The 25,209-nt window shown below is 40.4% G+C and overlaps 1 protein-coding gene across 8 annotated transcripts in view; it reads left to right on the top strand.

Annotated features, from left to right (window-relative positions):
- Positions 1 to 2,642: 2,642 nt before the first annotated feature.
- Positions 2,643 to 25,209, top strand: part of neto1l (neuropilin (NRP) and tolloid (TLL)-like 1, like) — a 72,905-nt gene continuing 50,338 nt past the window's right edge. For 6 of the 8 annotated variants that reach the window (XR_013911273.1, XM_026179455.2, XM_026179454.2 and 3 more), the window contains exons 1-4: positions 2,643 to 3,445; positions 4,165 to 4,221; positions 4,333 to 4,467; positions 4,845 to 5,093. Coding sequence is in view for 6 of the 8 variants with exons in the window: in XM_026179455.2 (XP_026035240.1) it covers positions 3,418 to 3,445; positions 4,165 to 4,221; positions 4,333 to 4,467; positions 4,845 to 5,093 (469 nt within the window). In the remaining 2 variants the exon portion in view is untranslated. The remainder of the gene's footprint in view (positions 3,446 to 4,164; positions 4,222 to 4,332; positions 4,468 to 4,844; positions 5,094 to 25,209) is intronic. The other 2 variants (XR_013911272.1, XM_080305974.1) reach the window with 1 other exon arrangement.

The raw sequence follows: 25,209 nt of genomic DNA, 5'->3' as shown, positions 1-25,209 counted from the left end.
GTTGTATGTCAAATATAATTTGCCTTCAATCTGATTTTTCACACCGCACCCTGTTTGCATAACTCAAGATGCTCTTTTTCTTTTTTTTTGACGAAGAGCCCAGGACCTAAAATGACATGCTGTATTGCCAACAAACATAAAACCACGAGTAGTTTATGGGTTATCATCTCATGGAATTATTTTCTTACTAGCTCCAGGTGCAGGGCCAGGATAAAGGCAGCCTATCGCCAGAGACCCAGACAGCTAATGTAGCATAAAGAGCAGCTCAAAATTTGCCCGTGGACGGAGCAACCCTTTCTTGTAACTGGGTCTTGCTTAATGAACTACAAGGCGCCTCAAATGACAAATAAATTGTGTTTTTTTTAAGCCAACACGCTGCTCAATGCATCACTAATAAGGTTAATTTGAGTCCCAGTGGGCAAGAGGCATTAGCCTAAGTGTTTATCCGCTTTAGCACTGTCCCCTGTTAGAATGACAAAAAGAAAGTGTGCTGGCAGTGTCATTATAATGACAGTAAGTAGAAGGTGAATGCCTAATTTGCACATGAGGTCTGAGCCAAATGAACAGGAAGCAATCGTGAATTACTCTCTGTTTTGCGTATGCAGCAGAGTAATATACTTGTTGTGAGTGCATTTTTGCATGTTTTAAATGAAACTCATGCGCCTTGATGGGGTTTTTTTGTTTTGTTTTTGGGGGGTTGAGGGCACAGACTGTAGGAGTTAAATTGCCTCTAGACAATGAGCAATCGTGAAATTTAACTGAAGATGAAACAGCAAACAGAGCAGAACATGTGTAATGAACGACTTCATTGAACTGGCTGTTTAGTTATGTGCGTGCTGTTAGTAAAATGTATAGTTCCAGACCTGAATGTTCCCAATTCCCCAAACTGATTACAATTACAAATGTAGGTAAAGCCGACACAGCGCAATACTTATCTTCAGCCAAATGATAGACTTCCTTAATTAAAAATGGCAGACTTTGAGACTGCTGTTGAATGAATTATTTCTCTGATATTCTCCCACTGCCTCTGTGCTACTGAGTCAAAGAGGCGGTTTATGTAGCTAAACTGGAGGCTGCTGTTAAATTCGCTAAGGCTACTCTTGCATACAGTAGGCTAGATAAGCCTCATTTGAATAATACCCATGTAGCTCTGCTGCTTTATCTCCGAGTTTACCCATCAGAAATGTGTGCCGTTGTGTTTATGAAGTTGTCAGATGGCACAGCATCACTGCTGATCAATAACAAGCTTTGGGCACTGCATTGTATGATATTATTGACATCCCTTCAGACTCGAAGATCTATAATAAGCTTTGCCTTTGCTGAGAAATTGACATTTTAAAAAATTTTTCAGCATTTTTGTGTGTTTGTGAGATTTTGGAGGGAGCAGAGCGAGCTACACTGTGTAGCGGGTTACAAGTTTCATGGGAGTTTTTTGTACAGTAGCAAGAAAGTGAGTGGCTAAGCTTTGGTTCGTGTGTGGGGGTCCAAATCCCAAGTCCATTAAATCACTCTATAACAGATTAGCGGGAGCCTATTAGTTGAAAAGAGTTGTGAGATTTTCCACTCCCACATGTATTCTTGAAGTCAGCGTGGCACCTTCAGAGTCTACATTACCTGCTATAAAACCAAACAGTTTTAGAGTGAAGAGTAACAAGCCAATCTCTGGAACAGGATGTAATTAAGAGAAGGACGTTGGAGGCGATAGTGAATCTTTATCTTACAAATCTCAGGTGGGTTTGTGACCTAGAAAGACACACAGAGGAAGAGGGAGACAGGAAAGGAAACAAAGTTGTACAGGAGTATGTCATGCTGCAAAAGATGAGACATAAATGTCCACTATCGCGAACAGTTCTGTTGAAGCTGATCGCAGTTGCGGGGCAAATGCAAACCAGTAACAATAACAAATGCACAGAGAAACCGAGTCCAAGTTTGCCACTGCAGTAGGAGTATCTGAAGATGGATATTGTCTGATGGGAGCCAAAAACTATTTTGGGAGCCTGAGCCCCTGAGTTGTCCCTGGGCACCCTCTGATCAGCTTTGTCATCAGGTGTGAGAGTGACTACACAGTCAGTAGAAGAGTGCAGATGCATCCTGACACTCACACTACAGGAAAGTCGCTGGCACGGTTTTAGAAAAAAAGAAAGAAAAGTGGAGTTTTCTCTGTGTCCTCTTATCGCTCCAATTTCTGTAGAAACTGGAAACATGAAGTGCAGAATTTCTAAAGATGCCATCCTTGGTCACTTGTTTGTGGATGACAGGTGTGTTGTTGTTCTATATAAACTACGTTAGCCTACTTATGCATTTTAGGATAGCTCCCAAACACAGCAGAAACAAATGGGTGGATTCTTAATCTGATAAAAGAAGGCGATGTGCATTTTTTTCGACCATTGAAATATGACTTGAGATTCCTTTATGCTTAACAGTGCATTTTCCGTTTGTTTAACCTCGCTCCTTCGCGTTCCTCGACTGTTTATTTCATTTCCAATCCCCTTTGCCTTTTCTGCTTACCTTTCCCTTTTTATGTTGCGCGGTGGATCTAGTGAAAATGAATTCTGCAGCGCGTGCTTTATTGTTCAAACACGTGCGCGTGTCGTGTGTGTGATGAAGTCGTGTCCTGGAGAACTTTTCGATGCGTGCGTCAAAAGTACGTGAGGACTGTGGCGCATTGGACGGCCGTAGTCGGTGGTGAATGAACGGGAGGAGGAAGAAGATCTTACATTAGCTCCTGCCGGCTGCGGGGACTCAGGCAGTTGACAGAAACCCAGGCAGAGGGACTCAGTGAGAACAACACTGACAGCTTTTTTGGGGAAACACGGGGCGACAAATGAAAGCCAAACAAAAAATCAATTAATTATTATTATTTTTTGTATCTGTTTGGCAACCTCTTGTTTTCCAGAAGATTTTTACGCAGCGCAAAAGAGTACAGAAAACGCCGCAGAGATGAGTGTTGCGTGGTTTTACGTGCTCTTGAAGGATCATCTCTCTTGATAAAGGGACCAAAGCGGACAAAACAAGGTTGCCCGTGATATTTTCTAAAAGAAGATTGCAAAGGTGGAGCGATTAGAGAAGGGCTGATGAAGGGACTATTAATCCTTTCAGTGCATCAAACGTGCCAAGGGGTACTAGAAACGTTTGGATGGAAATCGGGCGAGTGTTTGGAACTGTTTTTGGTTTTATATGAAACTGGTGATTAGTAGTTGTTGTGACACATCTGGAAGGATTTTTTTCTCTCTCTGAGATTTTAATAAGGAGTAAAATTTCGCTTTTTTTTAACCCACCACCGAAAGGTTTGATAACATGAGCGATATCTCTGCGTGAATACTCAGAAACTTACATCTCTATCTTTTTTCTCTCTTCAAGTATTCCTAATCTAAATGGAATTAGTTGAGCCTAAAGCCGTTTGTGAAAGGAACAGACATGCTACATGGGCACAGCTTCCATCACGGTAAGACATCCGTATTCACCAACTGAAGCACACTTGCTGAAAAGCTCTTAATGTTTGTCCTACCCAAGCGCAAAAGCGGCATGATAATCTTTTAATCAGTTTAGACGGACTGTAAATATCAGAGCAACAGATCGAAATCAACATAGGAACAAAATGGTGATTCAGTAGGGATAAACAAATATGAGATGAAAAACGGATGCACTGCATCCTGCAACCTGTAAACTCACAGTGAAGGTCACAGTCTTAAGTTTTTTTTTAACCTCCAGTTTTATTTATGGCAGGAAATAGTCATATTGAGATTGTTGCAGTTTGTGATGTGGGCCTATCGTTTAAAAAAATATATAATTTTGAAGCCTTTGGCTAAAAGGGGCTTTATATAGGTGTAGTCTTTGTTGGAAGAGACTTTTAGTAGCAGCCTGTAGGTTATGTTCTTACGTGACCTATAGGTTGCGTGATCTATACTATTATTATTATTATTATTATTATTATTATTATTATTATTATTATTATTATTATTATTGGAGGTATTGTGTGTTTTTTTAATTCCTTTAGGTCGGGACCAGGTTGTTACATTACGTACATAAATACAGTATTAATACCTTTGTTCCAACCTAAATGAAAAAAACAAACAAAACAAAGACAAAAACTAGTGTAATTAAAAAAAACAAAAACACCCCCCAAAAAACCCCCAATATGAATTCATCTTTCTTTCCTTACAGTTGTTGCAAGTCTACTCATACTTGGGTTGTGTGGGGCAACAAAGAAGGATACAGCAGGTAATAGCCATCACCAGCTTGTCTTTTTGGTGTCCAAATGTCCTCTGTTCAAATTTATATGTATATGCTTAACACTATCAAATACATAATGTATGTGTGTGTATATTTCAGTGAAAAACAATTCTGGAGTGAAGCCTGCAGGTCAGTGTGGAACGTGGGTAAAGGAAGCAGAAGGAGGGCTCTTCACTTCTCCCAATTACCCAAACAAATACCCCCCAGACACAGAGTGTGTTTACATCCTTGAAGGTAAATCATCTCTTTAAACACAGCAGTAGTGAAGAAAAAAAGCCAACGCGATCTAGCTGTTTATTCTCAACTAAAGCACTACTGAGGCTATCCTCAGTGAGTGATGATACACATTGGACTGATTGGCAAGCCTAGAAAGCCTTTTTTAAATATAAAAACATGTTTTTTGTGTGTCAGTGCACATAGCCTCATTAATGTAGTACCAAAGTGAATGTGGAAATAACATCTCTCGTTATTTAGAGATGACTTGACTAACAGCCAGAATTTGAGTTGAGCGCTGATAATGAAAGAAGCTGAATGTTCATCGATGAAAGCATGACTAATAGTTTACGCCATTCTTTGTGCTAGGTAGTAATTATTTCCATTGTGTCTTGCAGCTCCCCCAAGGCAGTGTATTGACCTACACTTTGACGAGAATTATTCAATCGAGTCCTCTTGGGAATGTAAATTTGACAACATTGAGGTACGAGATGGACCGTTTGGCTTCTCCCCGATTCTCGGACGGTACTGCGGTCAGCACAGCCCGCCTGACATCAGGAGTAGCGGCAGATATCTGTGGATAAAATTTGTTACGGATGGTGAACTGGAAGCAGTGGGATTTTCGGCAAGTTACAACTTTACTGCAGGTATGATTGTTTTTGTAGCTTTTTAGGCTTTTTTTTAGACTTCCTTTATAAGCATATTCAGAGTTTATAGCTCTAACAGCAGGTTCCCAAGTGAATAACGAACATCATCTGGGGAGCTCGGCCTTGATATTTGTGGAAGCCTCTTAGAGTGTTATTGATTGTCTGTCTGCACACGCTCACTGTTACCATTGGCATTATGCTGTCATTGGCTGGGACACTCTTGTGACTGGTTGGCTCACTCTTGTTTTTCTCTCTATATGTGTAGAGACATGGAACGGTTTCATCAACACTGATTCACAGGGAGAAGCTAACCTATCTGTAGTGTCGAACACAAACCTTGGCGTTTTTTAATTTACCTCATCTTTGGTCGTGATAGCATTACTGAAGCAGCATGAGGATTGGTGACAAAGAATCAGGGCATAAGAATGATTTAATATTCACTCACCCACACTTGACTGGGTTTAATAACACTGTCAACTTTTTTTTTTTAGTGAGTCAAAGGCTTGAAAGACATAGTGCCAGGAAATGCATAGAGTATGCCAATTTGTCTCCAAACCTTCTGGGGCATTTTACCATCGGATATTTGAGCGTGTCACTGTTTAAATAATGAACACATGCAGTACATGAACCTTTCATCTGAAAAACACGCTATTAGCTGCAGGCAGTTGAAAAGAAAGCTATTGGGGTGAAAAGGGAGAGAGCTGCAGATTTATCTCCGATTGCTTTGTGGAAATCCGAATGGTGAAGCTGTTCATAGGAAATTGCGGGTTTCTACTGTATATTGACAAAGCAGCCTGGGGATAAACCCAACTTTTACCTCAGGGAAGGGTTTCAATTTCATGCTGTTCATACTGACTCCTCTTCACCTCAGCGCACACTGCAGTACCATAGCCTTGCCCATCGTGTCATTCTGTTCTGTTGGCTTTGGTTTATCTGAGTAGGAGCACACCATTAAGCTCGCTCATTAACACAAAGATTCTTTTGTATTTATGTTCGATTAGCTTTACCAATATTCTTCAAAGGCAGATGTCAACTCTTGACCAAAACTAATAATTATATATGAGATAAGCACTGTTTCCAAAATGTTAAAGGTGATCATAAAATGTCAAAATAGTAGCATTTTCTGAGTTTTTACCCTGACTAAGTCTGCATAGCTTTGTTTCCTAATGGGTGTGAATAAGAATTCACATGTGGTAATTGCAATTAACATCTGTACTGTAATTTTTCAAAATTGCTCTGAAAAAGAGTTGCACATAAAGGATGTTTTTTTCATCCCTGATAGTTAAAGACCCCTCTTTTTTCCCAGCGGTGTGTAATTCAAGTATTGTTTCTCCTTCCTGCTTCTCTTGGGAGTCCTATTGAAAATTTGCTTAGAGAACAGTGAAAAGCTTTGCCTCTTGACTTGATAGGACATATCTGAGGCATATGATTTCCATAATTAATGAAGATAAAAGTCTTGAATTCACTCGACTCGATACTCTGAAATATGGCAGTGTGAATAGTGTCTCACATCTGCAGCTGCTCTGCTAACCATGCTAATTTACACAGCCCTCCTCTCATGAATGGAAGCAAAAGAAAAAAAGATGTGGCAACAAAGCTGACATGAATCATCTCCTCTCACTCTCTTTCCTCAGTCATTTTAGCAGCTGCCAGATAAAGAAAAAATTGTGCCTCTCCTTCACATTCTGCTACTGTCCTTTCAGAGCTCTTGATGACTAATTCGGTTAATACAGCAGCCAGTGAATGAATAACCAATGACTGGAATCTCCAGTATCTAATGTCCTATCATAGATCTTGAGGTACTTGAAGTCTGAAGGTGCTATGTATTAAATTTTTATATTTATATAAGAGATTTAGCAGACAGTAGAGATCCAAATATAATAGTCTTTGATGCACTTAATGTTCCTGTTGATGTGACTCACAATTTAGTTGTCAAACACGTTACACCAAGATTCTTCATACTCAGTGTATTGTGTCACAGAACTTGTACAGCATTCTTTTTTCCCCTCTTCAAACTGTGCTGTAACTTGTTTTTTGCAAAGAAATCAAAGTTACGTTGGGATTTGACAGATATTTTGGAGGTATATGTACAGTAGCTTCCGACTCAATTACTTACAGTCACTCAGACACATTTTTAATTACAAGATTGCCTGGCACTTTTGCAGGATTTATAATGGAAGCTTACCAGGCCATGGCAAGCTGCCTGTGTGACTCACAAGCGAGCCACCTGACTGAATTAGAACACCTGACACATATAGAGGTTCCTCACATGACATCACTCATACCTTGCACGAGAGTTGTCCGCCATATTGGATGTGATACAACTACCAGTTATGAGGAAGAACTGTGTATTCCACATGAGCTGTTACTGGATGCTCCTGGCTATCACTAAGCACAATCAGTTGAAAAGAGAGGGCTGCACCAAAAACCTTTTTGGGATAGGTGAGACTGGGTCAATTAGCAAAAACAAAGTACTAAAAATTGAAAAAGTGTGATGCAAAGAGGAAATGGAAAGCATTTGTAAAGTCAAGTAGGTATGTGAAAAAAGAAACCACAAGGAGATTAATGGCAACACATTTTTCTTTCACGTTGACTGCCATCAACCTCCAGCAACCACTTGCCAACCAGTTTGGGAGCATGCGTATTTTTCTTGCAACGGGTGGTTGGTAGATTGGCCCAGTCCAGTCTCGAGGCCTGTCTGACTTGGACCTAATTTACTTGGCCTTACATTCTCATACATCCAACATGGCTGATAAGTTAACTTCACCTACTTAGCTGTCACGTAAATGCAAAACCTCATTAGGTTCCCCAGCTCCCCAATTGCAGCCATTTGAGACATGGCCTGTATAACACATAAGTCACTTAAAGTAACATTAAGAAAAGGATCTATGTGTGTTTGTGTGTACTGCATGCAGAAACCTTGACTTCCACGCAGGCTCTGTAAAAAGAAACTGCTTCTGAAGAGGGAACAGTGACAATGAGTTACAGACAAATTTCTTAATCTCACTTTGAATTAGAGGCAGAGTTGATGATGCATATGTCTTGCTGTTTATGCAAAAGAATGAAGTTCAGACTTGCTAGTCATGCTATTATCTACTGGCACCCACAGTGCAAGAAGTAACCATTTTGCAGCCTTCACACTAAGCTAAAAGGTTATTGGTCATACTGGCAGTAGCTTAAAGACATGTGAGTGGCTTCAGTCTTGGCAGCGAACTCTTTGCAAGAGAGCAATTTCACCAGCGTATTTGTTAAAATGTCACACTAGTTTCTCAAAAACACCAAAATGCTGTACACTTAGTCTTGACATGTAATCTTAATACCACTTTGAAACAGCACGCAAACCTCAGTGTATCTCAGAATTGATCACATACTGCTCAGTAATCAAGTGAATATATAAAAAAGCCTGTTTAGCCAGAGGGGATTGAGACTAAATAGTGATCAGCAAATATTCCAAAACAAAACTATTTTAAGAAAGAAGAATAAGGCCTGAGGCTTCCTGCGTTATAACTTATGGTTTTATTTTTGTGTTAATCTGCCTTTTTCATTACAGTGCCTGATTATACATGTATTCATGGCAGAACCATAATGTAATTGTGAACTAGTGACGAAATGTAAAAGTGTGATACTGAGCCATTGTGTGCAAAAGCCCGTTGTGTGGTGCTATGAAAGAAACTATAATGAGCGCAATTTAGTTGTCTGTCATAAAAGCCAGCACAGTAATAAGCTTGTTATATTTTAAAAGCACACGTGAAGTTGTGGCCAACAGATTTGCATCATCCGTGGAGGTCAGCGAGAGAGCTAATGCATTAGGTTGACGGGCAGCCTTCTAGTAATATTGTGTAATATAAAAGTACAACGTGTGCAGCAGGGGAAATTACTCAGTGGAGGAGCTGTGGTATGTGTGTTTCTGTGTGTATGTGTGCATTCAAGACTGCTGGGGGATTTCAGCAGCATTCTGCTATTCAGGTTGTCCTAGGGCGCCGTGACCTTGGACCCTTGTGGACTGGTAGATTAAGTGGTGTTTCAGCACCTTAAGCGAAAGCCAGAGCAAATAAAAGCTGCAAGTTCTCCCGCCTCTTGCTCCCTGCACTCGGCTGTTTGCAGAGCCAAGACCTGGAACTGAGACAGATGCTGTGTGGTTTGTGATAAAATATGGAGACTGTGGTGCTCCATGAAAAGCGACCATACATTTATAATGTTGACTGTTTTAATGGTTTTCGTTCGATCTTTTTGAAATGTGCCGCACACAATCTAATATTCCTCATCGTTTAAATTCCACAGGAAACCTCAGATGTTAATCGAACATCTTCTTAATGTTTTCTTCTATTTAAAATTTTAACCGTGCCTGGTAATCAAGATGACACTGAGCGATCACAGTGCTTCAGAGCCAACCGCGCTCTAACTGGGCTGAGAATTATTTTGAAATGAGTCAAATGGCATTTAGTATTATATCTGGAATAGGATGTATGGGCCCATCACAAAGGAGGCAGGGTCATGAGATTGAACCTAGATGGGCTCAAACAGGAAAATTGGAAATTGAACCACAGAGATCGACTTGTCTCTCTTGGAAGCGGCTGAGTACAGCGACACCATCGCTGGGGCTGGGTAGAAAGTTCAGTAACTTCCCAGTAACACATCTCTTTCCAAAGCCATTTGCCAGCAACTGACATTTAAATGTTTGAGTCACATTTTATTTAATTGCATCCACCAAACTCTCAGAGTGAACTTTCTAAAGACACTGACATTCAACAGACAGGCAAAGAGAGGTAAATAATCATTCATAATAGTTGTAATTTATGGTATTGTGTGTGGAAAGCGAAGTCACATAGGTGTTTTAGGCTGTAATAAGGACAGTTTTAGGGGAGTTTGTTCAAAGTTTGCCTGTAGAGAGAAGTACAGGTCTGGAGCATATTCTACATTTGTCTGCAAAAACTCACAATATGTCATGAAAGTGTAAAAGAAAGACAAAAGTGGGAGTCATGGAGTATCTATCAGGATCGTATTATTATGTAGCACTTCTGTGATATTCAGTAGTTTGCAACACAGTTATTTGCCATCCATCACAATATCTGTGTAACCGGAGAGGGAAAAATAACCCTCAAGTGACCTGAAGTGTGTATTTATCCACTGCACCATAGCAATTGATCTACTGTTTCAACCATTCAGTTATGTGTCAGTTTAGTTAACCAACACCCCCTATTGGGTCCCACTGGGTAACCTTCTTATTTCTCCTTCTCCACTGTTCACTTTCTTCACATTTATTTGATAAGCCCCACCACAGGAAGTCATAATGCAGTGACTCTAGTAAGTCTGAATCCATTTGAGTAGCTCCATAGTTTGTGCCAATAATTAGCACGATGAAGCAGTACAATGTTTTGCTGTATCGAGGTATTGAATGTAATTGTTGTCTGGACTGCTCTCTCCTGATAAGCATTTTCTTCCCCGACTGCAAACTATTGTTAGCTACTGCAATTGTTCCTCGTAGCTCTTTTCTCCCGAAAGACAAAAAGATGATGCTTTTCACGCTACAAAATCTTTTTCAAGTACTAAACATGTATCCAGTTGTTGGCTGATAACACTTAGTTCAAACACATTTCAGTCTTGTAGTGTGTGCATGTGAGATGCGGTCCACTTGCCATCATAAATCTAATAAAAACATTGTCAAAGTGGTATAGCACCTAAGGTAGTGGGAGTTAAATTTCATTTTCCTCGGCCCAGCAGTGGTAGGGTTTCAAATTCAGTGGAGCACAGAGAACAGGTAGAAATGGAGAGAGAAATCTCCCATGGTACACTTTTGGGTGTTCCCTTAAGACCTCAGTGTGTTTGCCTGAATAAGATTCTTGCATGTAGTCATTACTAATAAATCACAAAGCCACCACCAACAACAAAATGATCTCCCTCCTTATGTTTTGCTCCAGTGCTTATTGCCATTAGCGCTGCCTACAGTGCAGGACACATTCTCTGGGAGTTTCTTTTCTGATTGTTCAGGGCTGCCTGCTGTTTCTCTGATTATTATGGGTCTTTCTTTTCTTTACTGGAAACACATGTAGGTGTACTTTTTTTTAACACACTCCCCATGTGTTATATTGTTTCACCAAAGGAACGCTATCAGGCTAAAGGCTTTAGCAAATAGAAAATAACCTGTGTTAAGAGAATAGGCTCTCCTGCGTATTTTCTTTTCTAACTTTTTGTTTTTGAGTGGTGGCTGCCAAACAAAAATCTAATTTCAAGAGGAATCTCATGCGCTCGCATCAGGTGAAATACGTCAAACGACAGGTGGTACGTCCGAGCTCAGCTAAAGACTCCCTTCTCTCTGCGCTGAGCAAAATGAGACGGATTGAGCGAGTTAGCATTACAGGCACACCTCTTGCAGCTGTGGATGAGGTCAGCCGTGCCCTCGCTCCCCTCATCTCATCTCTCTCTGTTTTCAGCTAGCACACTACCTCTTTTCTTCTCTCCTATTTTCTCTCATGCTATGCATGGTTCACACCAAGTTTATGAAAGGGAACAGCACACAATTCTTGCGCTTTCTGTGATGTGAAAATTGCAAATTTACATGCAATTAAAAGGTAAGTCTCAAATATTAAAACCCCGTTTCTATCATTCCGATTTATGATATTTACACCATATTGCTTAAATAAGATACTAACTTGGATTTTTCCCTTTAATTACTCCCTTTGTAGAATTACGGTTGGTAACTAGCTGGTTTGTTAGTGGTTTTCTCACCAGCTAGATATATAAGCTATCTTGTAAAACTACATATGTTGGAAAAAAGTGATTGAACTTAGCTGTGCCGCTTTCTTGTGTGACTGTTCATCTGCCCCACTCAACTCCTCTCACATCCTTTGCTCTGATATTACACCTTGCTCCTTCCTGCTCAGCAGTGGAATCTCAGCACAGAGTGTTCCCCAGCTTATCAGACAACAAGCCTTCACTCAGGGGACAACCAGTCAGAGTTTATCGCTCTTGTGGAACTTAACTCACTGTCCAGCGGGATGGCTGATATTTACGTCCTCTGGCTGTTTCAGCCACTCCTAGCCAATTACGCTGCAGATCAATCAGCAGCTCAGCCTGCCTCCTGCTTCTATCCTCTGTGGCGGTTTGTTAGCCAGGCCTGCTGTTCAGCTACAGATGCTTCTGGGGTCAGGGCATCTCTCTGTTGTAGCTGGAAGTCTGCAGTAATGTAAACCATGCTTGGTGTGGGGGTTTATTTGTGGTGTGGTGTGGGGATTGGAGTGGGGTGTGTGTGTTTGTGTGTGTGTGTGTGTGTGTGTGTGTGTGTGTGTGTGTGTGTGTGTGTGTGTGTGTGTGTGTGTGTGTACACCATGCAACTCTCCAATCTGTACCAAAATCTTGGCTGCCTTCCTGTTCAAACCCCTGTGTCCTTCCTGTGCGACATCCACAATAGAGTGCTCTATTGTGTATGCACGCTGTGTTTGCTACATTGTGCACATGATGCATATGGTCTCCACTGCATTGGAAATTAGCTCGAGTGTTGTAAGGCTTTTTTTTTATATTGCATTCTTCCTACCTCTGTAGGTATAACAGCTTGCCTAGGGCTCTTTGTTTCATTAGCCTATCGCTGTGGTGGATCCATGGCTGTCATGCCGAGAGCCCGACTCTCTCCATTATGCTGTATTAGGCAGGAATGAGATTGAGCTCTGTGTTTTATCTCTGTACACATTAAGGCCTCAACCCATCGAAAACGTCTAAGAGAGTTATTCCCTTAAGAGCAGATTGAAAAGGTCTTTTGATTGTTGGAAGGTGAAGGAATTTTGTTTGTTCATCACTCCTGATTTGCACCTCTGATTCCATATGGCATCACAGAGCAGACTGCTTTGCGTGCTTGATGGATTTTACTTTTATTTTCATCTTCTCATCAGTAGGACGCTTCCTCAGGGATGAATGATGAACGTTCTGTTTTCATTATCTACACTTTTGCTCCCCCATTTTCTTACATCCAGTTTGGCAGCGGCTTGGACTTTAAATTCCCAGCTTATCATCTAAGAGCAAATGTCCGATTCCAAAGGGACCTAAATCACATTTGGCTTCTGGGTAATCTAATAGGTAATGGCAGGCTTTTGTTTGGCTACTGGAAGAATGATGTCAACAATGAAGGAGGGCATCCATGATGGGATTATGAAATGTGGAATGTCAGTAATCCTCGTAATATTGCAGAATAATAAAATAGTTGTGGATTCAAGCAGATGGCCACACCAGTATATAATATTCCCTTATAGAAAATGACAATAAAACGAGTTAATGGTACATTTCATGAACTAATAGTGCAGCTTGGGCCATATACCAGCTACTCTACTTCATACACTGCTGAGACCGTGATGGAGGTTTAATGTATATCATTACCATCTGTTAGGCTTACGGGCAAACCGTGACAAGTGGTTTATGGTTTACAACTGAATGAGTTTCCTCCTATTTCAGCTTATTTCATGTATTCTTCTTTTCAAGGTTCAACCAAGGAACAAATACTCAACATGATTATAATGGAACAAAATGTTTACACAAAGCAGAGCGCAAAAGATAGACTGTATTATGTTCAACAAAACTTGAGTTTGCCCGCTTAGTTCAGCTGCCTCATCCTGCCTTTTCTTATGTGTGCAGAGGGTTACTATGGCGCCCAGAGGATCCATTAAGTGAGCTTGCAGGGTCCTAAACTGTTCCTATAAGAAAGGCCAGTTTAAATTGGACCGCTTGTCGTCCTAAAGGTGCATGTGACATTTGGTTTCATAGAGGTGTAAACCAGATTGCACGATGTTCCGTGTTATTTTGTCTCAGTTCACTTTTTGCTTGAGCTGCCAAGCATTTTTCTCGCTCTGCATCCTCGAGTCGCACACCTTGACAAAACTGTCAAAATGACAAACACGAATCTCCTTTTACCCTCGTCAAAGCTCGAATTGCTCATTCGTCTACGATTTTTGAGGTTCACGCAAGAGAATTTTATTTCCTTCTCAGACCATTGACTGTACACCGGCGTGCTCCAGCAGCTCATTTAAAGCCATCTTCTTTCAGTGAGCGACTGAAGTCTTTCTGGCAGAATGGAAGGACGTGGAAAAGTCAGGAAGTCAATCGTGTGTGTTCGTCTGCGTTTCTTTCTCAAACTAACACTAACAGTGTGTTGACGGCATGGCCTTGCTGGCATTTTCCAATTGGCAAGCTCGATTAATCACGGCACTCCTATACAATGCGACGCACATGGCCACCCACTGTTGCTGGCTCTCATTATTCCCCAACACGGGAAAATGTACAGCACGGAAAATGGAGGCAGAGAAAGAGCAAGACTATACAGGAAGGGTATATATGAGTGATAAAGGTAACAGGGAGAAGAGAACAAGAGACAAAGATGGAAGAAATTAAAGGAGGATTCAGTGATACAGAGAAAGATTTGGATTGCTGTGAATAGGTTGTGGCTGCGCTGTGAGGAAGACTGATAAAAGACTGGGGCTGCTCCATGTCCCCTCAAGGCTTCTGCTTCTATCTGAATATTCATTGAGCTGACAGTGGCTTTTCTCGCCACCATCTATAAAAGGATGCCAATTGGCTTTTACCTTGTGGCTTCTAATAAGCCCGTGTGCCTAACATGCATACAAATGACTCTTCGTAATACACAAATGCACATGCTCGTTCCTGTAACCTTCTCACGAGCAGCCTCAAAACAACTTAAAGTACCATGACGGTTTACTCTCAGTAAGTTTCAATTGCTGTGCATTAAAGATATTACATTTTTTTTAAATGCCACTTGTTTGGCTGAATATCTCCGGGATTGAAATTGAGACTTGCTGACTTTATCTGCTTTCCTGCATGCAGTGTGATTGCTTATTCTTTCTTAATAATGAAATATCTGATCTGCTGCAGGGGTTGGGGGGGATTGTTTCAGGAAATCCTTCAGTTTGTCAAAAAGCAGATTATTCATCCATTCAGCACATTTATATAATTTTTATTCAGATATGATCCAGGATAGTCAGGTTTGCAGTGATTTTTTGTAATCACATTGCATCACTTTGCTCGGGGTTGCAGATATCTTTGTGAGAATAAATGAGTTCGCTGGAGAATCTGTACTCTGCAGGTACAAGATCTTTCCTGTGTAAACGTAATTTTTAAGGCTGGCTGTCACTGTCCACGTATATGGCCGTAGACATACAATCTTGTTCTTGTAGCGTGTGTGTGTGTTTGTGTGCAGAGGATATTTCTCATCCAAGAGTTGAGTCAATCTGGATTTTGGTTGGGCGAAACTGCTCAAATCTGTATGCTGCTCCTAATCCCTGTGCACAAACACAGACATACACTCTGGACCTCCGCTGAGCAGCTACATCTGAACCCTCAGATCTAAAAATCCTTTTCATTTTGTCCTCCAGTTTATTTGTAGGGGTAGTGTTGGTCCTGGGTTTGTGTGCTGGCAGCAAAAAAAAAAATCTCCATGTTCGTAAGGAGGAAAGCCGTGAAGAATAAAATGATGGGAAGTAGCTGAGCAGCAGGGCTCTATCTTCAAGTGGAATACACACACAGCACAATGCTGCACACATTTTGTCCGTTTTATACACCGGACAATCTTAAATATTCAGACGTAATCCGTTTTGGGGCTCTGCTGGTAAAATGTAGAATTCAAGTGCGATTTGAATCATAGTCCTTTCCCTAGATAACTGGGTGCCACAAGGACATAATTTCCTTTTTCTTAAATTAGAAAAGATGAGGTTGAATCTGCAGAGCTCGGCTGAAAATTTTGTCTCCCTCTGGGCAACACTGTATTTCCTGGTATTTCAAAAGTCTGCCAGCTTTTACCTTCTGACTTAGTAGATATTTCACACTCTGTCTCTGTTGTAGAAAGGGAGATTATGTGTGTAGGTTGCTGTACCTGTGGGAAATTACTTCACCTACCACTTCAGAGACATTTGACTAATGTTTTTGTTGCTTGACATGAACTGAACCACGCCACATGTAATGAAAACACCAGAGCACAGCGAGGTAAGAGGGCTGGAAACAGCATTATAGGGTCACGCGTCAGAAGGAGAAATAAAGAAGAGTGGGAGGTAGAAGATGAGATTAGATTTAAAACCTCCCTTACAAAAACTCCTTGTGTGTTTGTAGCTTATAGGAGAGATTGACTGTGATCAAGAAGAAAGTCTGAGTCATTGATTTTATCGTGCTCTGCCTCTGAAGAGCAGGGCTTTGTGGAAACTTATATTGTAGTAGAAAAAGCTCAGTGAAAATGCCTAAATTGAGTGCTTGGAGAGGAGGGCTTTGGTGTGGCTTAAATATTCATTTGCTAGTGGCAGTAGCTCTGGAGTAAGGTTTTAGCTCCAAGCAGTGGATCTCTTGACACACTATTTGTCAAACATCAGTGATTTTTGCCCGATGGGCTGATGCAAAGCTGATTTCAAAAGCATGGGGTTTGAATGTTGAGTTACACGAGCATTTATTGTCCTCCTGTGGAGAAAGGTGCTTTTGTGTCTTAATAAAGAGGTTTGCTTTAGCAGTTTAGAAATGATAAGTGGTTTGTTAATGGCTGGGTATGCTATTTCTGAAAATCCGTCATCCTATAGCACTGCATCGTCTGTGCAATTGTTCTGTTTGATTGTTTGTTTGTTTTTTGGATAAAGTTTATTGTTGTGTCTCAAATTGTGTACTTCCACTCCCAAAGCGTAACATTTTACACTAGGTGACAAATCGTCGGTATATTACGCTGTCGGCCACCCAACACGTCCCTAATGAGGAAACATGGGAAGCATTTGGAATGAATCTTCACATGTGTGTTTATTTTACTTAAATCGCTTTGGAAAAACTATCTAACATGATTAAGGTGGTGGTTAACGTTAGGGATAAGGTTGTGGTTAGGGCTGGAATACACGGCTGGAACGTGTATTACCGAGGTAGCATCATTCTATTCGATTTCATCGACAATCTGGCGTGTAACATTGGAACGCGGAAGGTCACCTTTTGTGTTCCCATGGGACGTCTCGGGACATGAGACGTTAGCCCTCAATGGATGTCGTGTCTTGGCAATGCAGAGTAAAGGGAGGGACCACCAAACGTGCAGCAGGAGGACTCTATTTAGCCAATACTGATGTTGTCATTGCAAACCAGGAAGCTAACAATAGAACAAGGTTGTTATAGTTAACTAAACTAAAACCTAAAACTAGATTATTATGGCAGAAATAGCCTTAGTTTTGTATTTGTTAATCTGATAAAAAAAAAATTAAAAAAAAGATTGTCACAAACTACCTGATATTGTTTTTATGGACATGTTTATTGAGGCTTTGTATGTCTTCTGTTTACGTTGGAATATCTATCATATAAATGTGCTAATAATTTAAAAAACACTAAAAATTAACATTAAAACTAATAAAAAGTAAACTGAAAACCACTCTGGAAACTAACCGAAACTAAGCTGAATTTAAAATAAAAAGTAAAAATGAAATAAAATAAAAACTAATTAAAGAAAAATCCAACATGCAATAACTCTGCAGTGGAAGGCTGCAGACCTAACACAAACACTACATTACAGAATTAAGAGGCCTACAACAATAAGTAGATACATAATGACAACAGACAGAACAACAAATGAGGGATTCATGAGTTGGAACGGGCAAAGTGTAAAAGTGGATTTTGAGCTTCAATTTAAAAGCAGAGATTGAAGATGCTCTTTAAAATAAATGTAAAGATCCAAATGTATCACATGAACAAAATATTTTCAGTCTTTGTTGGCAGGCATGTTATTTAGGGGAGACTAATTCATATTCACGACTGCAGTCTACACAACACCCAGCTTTGTTGCCGTAACACATGTGAGTAATTAGATAATGTATTCAGTGCGCCACATGAAAATATCCAGAGAGAAATATTATATGAAGGCATCGACTCAGAATGCATTCTGAGCTGTCAAATACTGGTTTATCTGGTTTTTTCCCCCAGTTTGGCAAGACACCAAGTACGGTAAGCATTTGGACATTAAGTAGCTGCTGGCTGTCCGTCAACTTTTCCTGATGTCAAATCATTGTTGGAAAATACTTCCAAAAGGAAAGTTCAGGAACATTACCATGACATCAGTTTGAAGTACTTCTTAAGCATCGCCTAGACTTCCCTTTTTAGACTTTTTAGCAAGAGACGCTTTGTTTTTTATCAACTACAATAAAGTGACGTAAACATTTAAGTTTCTCGATAGAAAAGAAGAGAAAGGAAAAAGCACACCAACTCACAATGTCATCTGACTGAGTTAACTCACTTCACATATGCATCATAGGATTGCTGATGTCATAAGTGTAGACATCTGTAGAAAGATGTTCATTTCACCAATGAAATTCAATTTAGGTGTAAAAAAAAAAACATAAACAGCTTAAAAGTTTTTATTTATCAAAAGAAAAAATGGGAACAAACATGGTCAGGTAAAATATTGTGTGGACTCCATATGAATTTTTCTTTAAAAAAATATGTTGCTTTTTTGCAATTGTTACACACTGAAGGACGACAGGGTTCATTCAGGTGCACATGAAGATTTATTGCACTGAAACACAGCAAAACAATTCAGTGTTACTGGCGGCTTCCATTGTAATAACTGGCCTGCGTTACTTTTGTAGCATTATGTGTAATGGCCACGTATTAATCAGCCCTTAACACACAGAGAAAATGACCAGTAAACAATAGACAACATAACATGTACTGGCTGGTCTATTTCCTATAACTTTAACTGAAACCAGCTAACAGTTTCCTTTCACATTACTGATGGAACAACACGGTTACAGAGATTAATGCAGGAGGCTAACATGACTTAGCTAGCGCACAAATGTTACTAGCATTACCCACAGATAACGTGAAACAACTCCCTTATTAGCTCACATTAAACACCATATAAACAAGAATTACACTCCAAACATGTTAAATAAGTATCAACTTTACATAAATGTATGTAGTTCTCGTATATTGCTCTCACCTGAAACACAGCAAAACAATTCAGTGTTACTGGCGGCTTCCATTGTAATAACTGGCCTGCGTTACTTTTGTGAAGGATTATTTTGCCAGTTACCCGTTTGGCTGAGCCGCCACTGCCACCTACTGGCGAAACTAAATATCGCCCTAACATCACATCAGGTGGGAGCAAATGAGCTTTTCGCTCTGTGTTATGATGCAAACTATTGTCACAACAAATAGCAAAAAAAGATGATGGGGGGTGGGCACGAACACATAAGGAACACATCTGAGACTTGTTCTTAATGCTCAAAATACTCAGGGCGCCACACAATAATTAGATCCCTATTTTTCACTTTGTAACAGCCTGTTTGAATTTACCTCAGTTCTGCGTAGGACCACCGTTGGCATTCGTCCTTTTAAGCTTCAGTTTTTGCTCATGAGGATGTTGGGACTTCAAGCATGTTTTCTGCGTAACTCTTGTTTACAATTGTGCTGCTCTCAGTTCTGATTGGACAGATGTTTCTGTTACCATTGCCACTATACTGCTGCGCATAACAGCTTTTCTTTCTTCTTCTTTCATCTACTACCTGAAGGGGATTATCTGCCTCCATTCGTACTTCAGCATCCCGTAAAAAATTGCATTACAGAATTATTCAGATCCACGTACTGTCTTTGATTAGGCAGCTATGTTAATATGTTACTTGGCTACAGATATGCCTTCTTGACACAAACCTGCCCATTTATTGGAGAACACTGGCTAACACGAGTGCTACAGTTTGCTGCGGCGTGCTGGAAACAGTGTTTTGAAGTTCCACCTTTCTTGGTGTTGGCAAATGTTGAGTCTTAGATGTTCTTTGGTTCCATTCAATAAAGGAAACACGTGCACATCACATTGCGTTTGTTAAAACACCAAGCTTCAGGTATCACTGCTTTGAACGGTACTCTGAGCGTCTGTTGGTAGAGAAGAGATAATTCCTTCCCTCTGCTGCCAGCGCACCACCTCATGAAGCTTTATTTGAAGATTAAATCCGCAATTTTCAACCCATAAATGGCTCCTTCCTAAATGGCTTCCTCCTAATGGAAGAAGCCATTTGTGTCATGCCATTTACGCCAATGGCATGACTTACAGCGACAAAGGCGGGTGTTGTTGGTTAGACAGTTGTGAATATAAATTAGTCTCCTCTAAAGAATATGCCTGTTAAAAACGAGTGAAGATGCTACGCTCACGTGATGAATTTTGAAGCATTGATTTCATTTTTACCAACTTAAATTTGCCCTTTTGATGCCAACCATACAACTATATTGATAATGTTAATTAAACAGCCTCGCAGAGGTTAGCCCTTAAGGTTTGGCATTTCTCAAAGATTGGAAACTGTTGTAGTGTTTTTACAATTTCTTTTAGCACAGCTTGTGTTTTGTCAGTGCACTTGGAAATCTCTTTTGGGTTTTCTCAGTGCAATCCTGATCAGGACTTTTCTTTTCATTAAAGGGATTTCATCACCTGGAGGCAACAGCTTGCCTGAGGTTTAGATGTGTGAAGCAGCCGCAACTTTAGTAATTTCCTAAACTAGCAGATGGGATTATAAGATCGGCATTATGAGTGACAAAAGAGTTTACATGAGGGCAGGATATGTAAACGAGTAAGCGCTTCCTGTGTAGGGTGGGTGGTGAGTCCTTATTTAGGCATATCCGATTCCCACCTCTGTCACTGGACTTTAACAAAAAAAAAAATCGCTGCGAGCAATCGCTGCGAGCAATCGCTGCTGCACCGCGGCCGGCATAATTAGCCAGCGCACCAAAGAGCAGTGTTTCATTACGCTGGAGTGAGATCTTTATTTGATCTTTCTCTTTTAGAACATTTCCCTGTTAATACCCCTTCTGATGCCTGATTAAAACTCACAGTAATGTGCATACAACACCCCCCCTACACACACAGAGACATGCAAACACACACACACACCCTCTATCAGACACAAAAAGCCAATTTAAGAAAATTAAAAATCTTTTAAAAGGATGTAGTTATCTCGCTTTTTTTTTTCCAGCGGACATCTTTATGTAACTCAATTGATGCATGACTGTTTCCATTAACTTCTGAACCCTAAGTTGGTATAAATATTCTTTTCAATTTAGATAGCGGTGAGTGGTGAATGGGGCGTTACGTTAGCATGCATGTAGCGCGTCGACCTCCACGACAATTCTTGACGAATCCTTCATTCTTTTTATTGCATTAAGCCGATGTTGCTCTCTGCTCTGTCTGCGAGCCCGGACGACCAGCTGTCTGTGGCGACGCACAGATATACAACGCAGCTCTTAATTGCGGATTGTGATATTGCATGTGCAAATCCTTCGCAACAGTGTGTCATTTATTTTTTCCCCCACTCATTTTGAGTCATCTCAGGCAATTTGCCTTCCCCTTTCTGAAAGCATCTTCTCCTTTATCCACGTTTTATACAGCATCTGAGCAACCTTGTATTTTTGCCCTCAAACTGGTTCCTCTGAGGCTTATAGCATGTAAGCACTTGCGAGAAAGAGAGAGGGGGAGATAACGACAGTCTAATAGGGTTTATCAAAGTCAACCTGAATACTCTAACAGTCTGGGCCTGGACATCAAAGCCTACTCTCCACTCCACTGCCAACTACTCTGGGCATCCGTCAAATAGCCAAGCAGGGGAAAGCCTAAATTGACTTAACTGGACGACGGAAATGTTTGTATTGTAGGGACAGATACTCTGATGAAGGTGTAATCCCAGCCTGTCAGTGTGACTGTGAATAAACCTGACATTTTGAAGAATTAACTCGCAGGTGTCGCAAGAAGCTCTGTCCTATTTGAAACTGTGTGAAAGAGTCAGGAAGCAGCCGTGCTCATCAGTAGAAAATGCCAGAATGCCGCAAGGTCAGCCCCAACATACTTTACGACATGGTATCGATTCAAGAGGAGATGAAAGGAAATGCTGTGTGATTTGATTTCTCATTCATTGGTCTTAATTCCCCCTGACACACACTGAGAAACACACGGTCCTTTTGATTGCAGTGAATCTGACCAACAGGGTTATTCTCTCTAGGAGATCAGAGTGTTTCTTCCCATTTTTATGAGACTTCAAAGGTTACATGCAGAAATAAATGCAGCTCATATACAGTATGAATATATATATACATATATTCATCCTCTGGTAGCTGTGGATACACCATAATCCATCATGAATCTGCATATTCGTGTGAGTCATGCAGAGCAATGTTTGCATACTTTCCTGGCAATAAAAATTAAACAAGATTCTGAAAACAAACACAGAGGCTTTGCATAGTAAACCCATCTAAGGGATGAAAATCCATTATGTGAACTGTACTTTGTACTCTCCACAGGTCACAGAAACAGATATTTACATACGGCTGATCCTGCTTCAATTTGAATCTGTAGTATCGTTTTATATTTTGCCACTCGTAACTGCGGCTTTCTGGTCAGGATTGACTTCTAATTATAAGTGGATGTAATGTCTAATGTCTGGAAAGTCGAGGTTATTGATGAGATAAGGTGACCACATTGACTGTGTGTTACAGTTTGTGGTGACGTAGTGCTGGCACAATGGGATCTGTCTTAATTGTTTTAAGTTGTTTCCATTAAGTTGTTTCAAATTAACACAATTTACAGTCTGTCTGCGCTGAAGCCATTGTCCGTGTGATGCTAGCTTGTGTTTTACATGTGCTCTAAACCCATAAACACACCCAGAAGAGCGTATTTGCTCTTCAGAAAAAGACACAAAGTGTACAATATTTTTTATACTACTGCTACATTTTATTCCCTGTGAAACAGGTTACTGAACTGCAATATGTTAACTAGCAGGATTAGCAAATTAACAAAAACTACAAAGTACACTGGAGGTTGATTGGATTTCCATTATTTATTTGTTTTATTTATTTTTTAAATGTTTTTTGTCATAAGTATTGAACAGGTAAAAAATTGTCCTACATAATGTACGCTCGACAGTCATGTAGCGGATTTCATTAATCAAATTTCATTCCGGTTGATGAAAGTTTACAATTGAAACCACCACACTGATCCTTGCAGGATCACCAGAGTCAGAATAAATCATCACAGATCCACCAACGCCTGCACAAAATCCAGTGGCAGTTCATAGTGTAATAGTGGAGATGTTTCAGTTTGTTAGAGCCAAGTAAATATGGGGCCAATGCTGCATGTGTGGACCACAAGCACCAAAAAATCAAAGTCAAACTGGGTCAACGCGAATACACAGGAAGTCCACCAGGTAACAGTGAAAGTCAAAATCTGAGGAATCTAAGGGATTGTTTGTTTTTAGAAGGAAGCAAAAAATGACTAACCCTGTTATAGACTGATGACTTGTGTCGTATGACAGACGGAATAAGCTCTAAACCATGAAACCCTGAAGTGTATATGCAGTTAAGAAAATGGATGGACTTTTAGCCCAAACACTGCGACTAAATTTTCTTAAACTAGTATTAATACTGCCATCAGTATCAATTCCAAAACTCGAGTGTCAGTCAGGTTATCTCCATCACGAAGATTTATCAAGTGGCAGGCAGACCAACACTGCCGTCCCCAGAGTGCGGCTGCGAGCAGATGTTAAAAATCATAAACAGTCATTTTACATGTCATCCACATATCATACATTTCTGTCATAGTGCAGCTACATAGATGCAGTGTAAGCACAACTACAACGGCCAGTGCAGGCGTAGCTCACACACGCAGTGCACCCACACCTTAACTGTATAGTTATTGATTGCTCCTCTCTATTTTGCTGAGACAGATGCTGTTTCTCCCAGGATGGTGCTAGACCACTTGGCTGGTGGCTGGTTTCCTGCTAGAAAGCTATCCTTCATCAACAGCCATATGCAGACTCACGCACACACACACCCATACCTCGAGTCATCACATCACTACTAATGACCTGCCTCTCTCATCTGAATGTAGACAGCTCGCAAACCTTTTTTCCCTTTTTTTCGGTCTCTCTTTGCTTCTGTCAGGCGCTGTTTTACCCACTCCCCATCACTAGCTTTTCCCATTTCTCGATACTCTTTAATAGCCTGGATTTCTCTTTTTTATCTCTTCCCTACTCTCTAGCTCCCACTGTTTCCCAACACTCTGCTGTTTCCATCTCCTCTTTCTACTCCAAACCCCTCTGTGTCTCTGTTTCTCACTTTATGTTTCTCGACAGCCAAGGCCATTTTTTTCTGCCCTCGTCAGTTTTTGTGTGTCAGTCTGTTTTTTATTTTACAGGTGGACAGGTGCTACCCTGGCTGTGTCTCTTAGTATCACATTGGGCAGCTCACTATGTCACAGTAGATGATTTAGTAAGCGTAATGCTTGTCTCCCTTTATCTACAGCACTAGAAATGCATCATTTCAGTTTAGAGCACAACTAATTTCTATATATCATCATGTAGCATCACAATTATGTTTCACTATTGATTAATATGTTTCATTAGCAACTCATTCATTATTTTAGTATAAAAATTACAGAAAATGTAGAAAAGTAGTTCCAAGACCCAAGAGAGATAATTTCAATCATCAGCGTGATTTTTTTTCTCTCTGAAAAATCTGATGTATACAGTCAGACACATGCAGTGCTACTGTGAGCAATTAATTGCACATAAATGGAATTTTAAAAAAAATATTTAATGAATTTTATTTATTAATTTACATTTGTCAGAATGTTTAATAAACACTCCAAAATTAGGATTTATAACAATTATTTCCTGGTTCAGGCATTACAGGGTTAATGTAAAGAGCCAGCTAGCTAGCTAGCTAGATAGCTATCACCTGTATATAGAACTTATATAGGTGCCTGACAACAGACCCAACAGACTCCCCATGCAGACTGATGACGTTAACATTCCTCTGCACTGCCCTCTTAGTCTCCTTGCTAACACCTTGGCTTAAAAAACATGTTTGATCATTCTCAGGGTTTAATCCTGACCAGAAAACCTTCAGCAATATACAGGGAGTGCAGAATTATTAGGCAAATGAGTATTTTGTCCACATCATCCTCTTTATGCATGTTGTCTTACTCCAAGCTGTATAGGCTCGAAAGCCTACTACCAATTAAGCATATTAGGTGATGTGCATCTCTGTAATGAGAAGGGGTGTGGTCTAATGACATCAACACCCTATATCAGGTGTGCATAATTATTAGGCAACGTCCTTTCCTTTGGCAAAATGGGTCAAA

The sequence above is a fragment of the Astatotilapia calliptera genome, chromosome 9, assembly GCF_964374335.1.
Source record: "Astatotilapia calliptera chromosome 9, fAstCal68.1, whole genome shotgun sequence".
NCBI classification, from domain to species: Eukaryota; Metazoa; Chordata; class Actinopteri; order Cichliformes; family Cichlidae; genus Astatotilapia; species Astatotilapia calliptera.
This window is presented reverse-complemented; position numbering and strand designations above follow the sequence as displayed.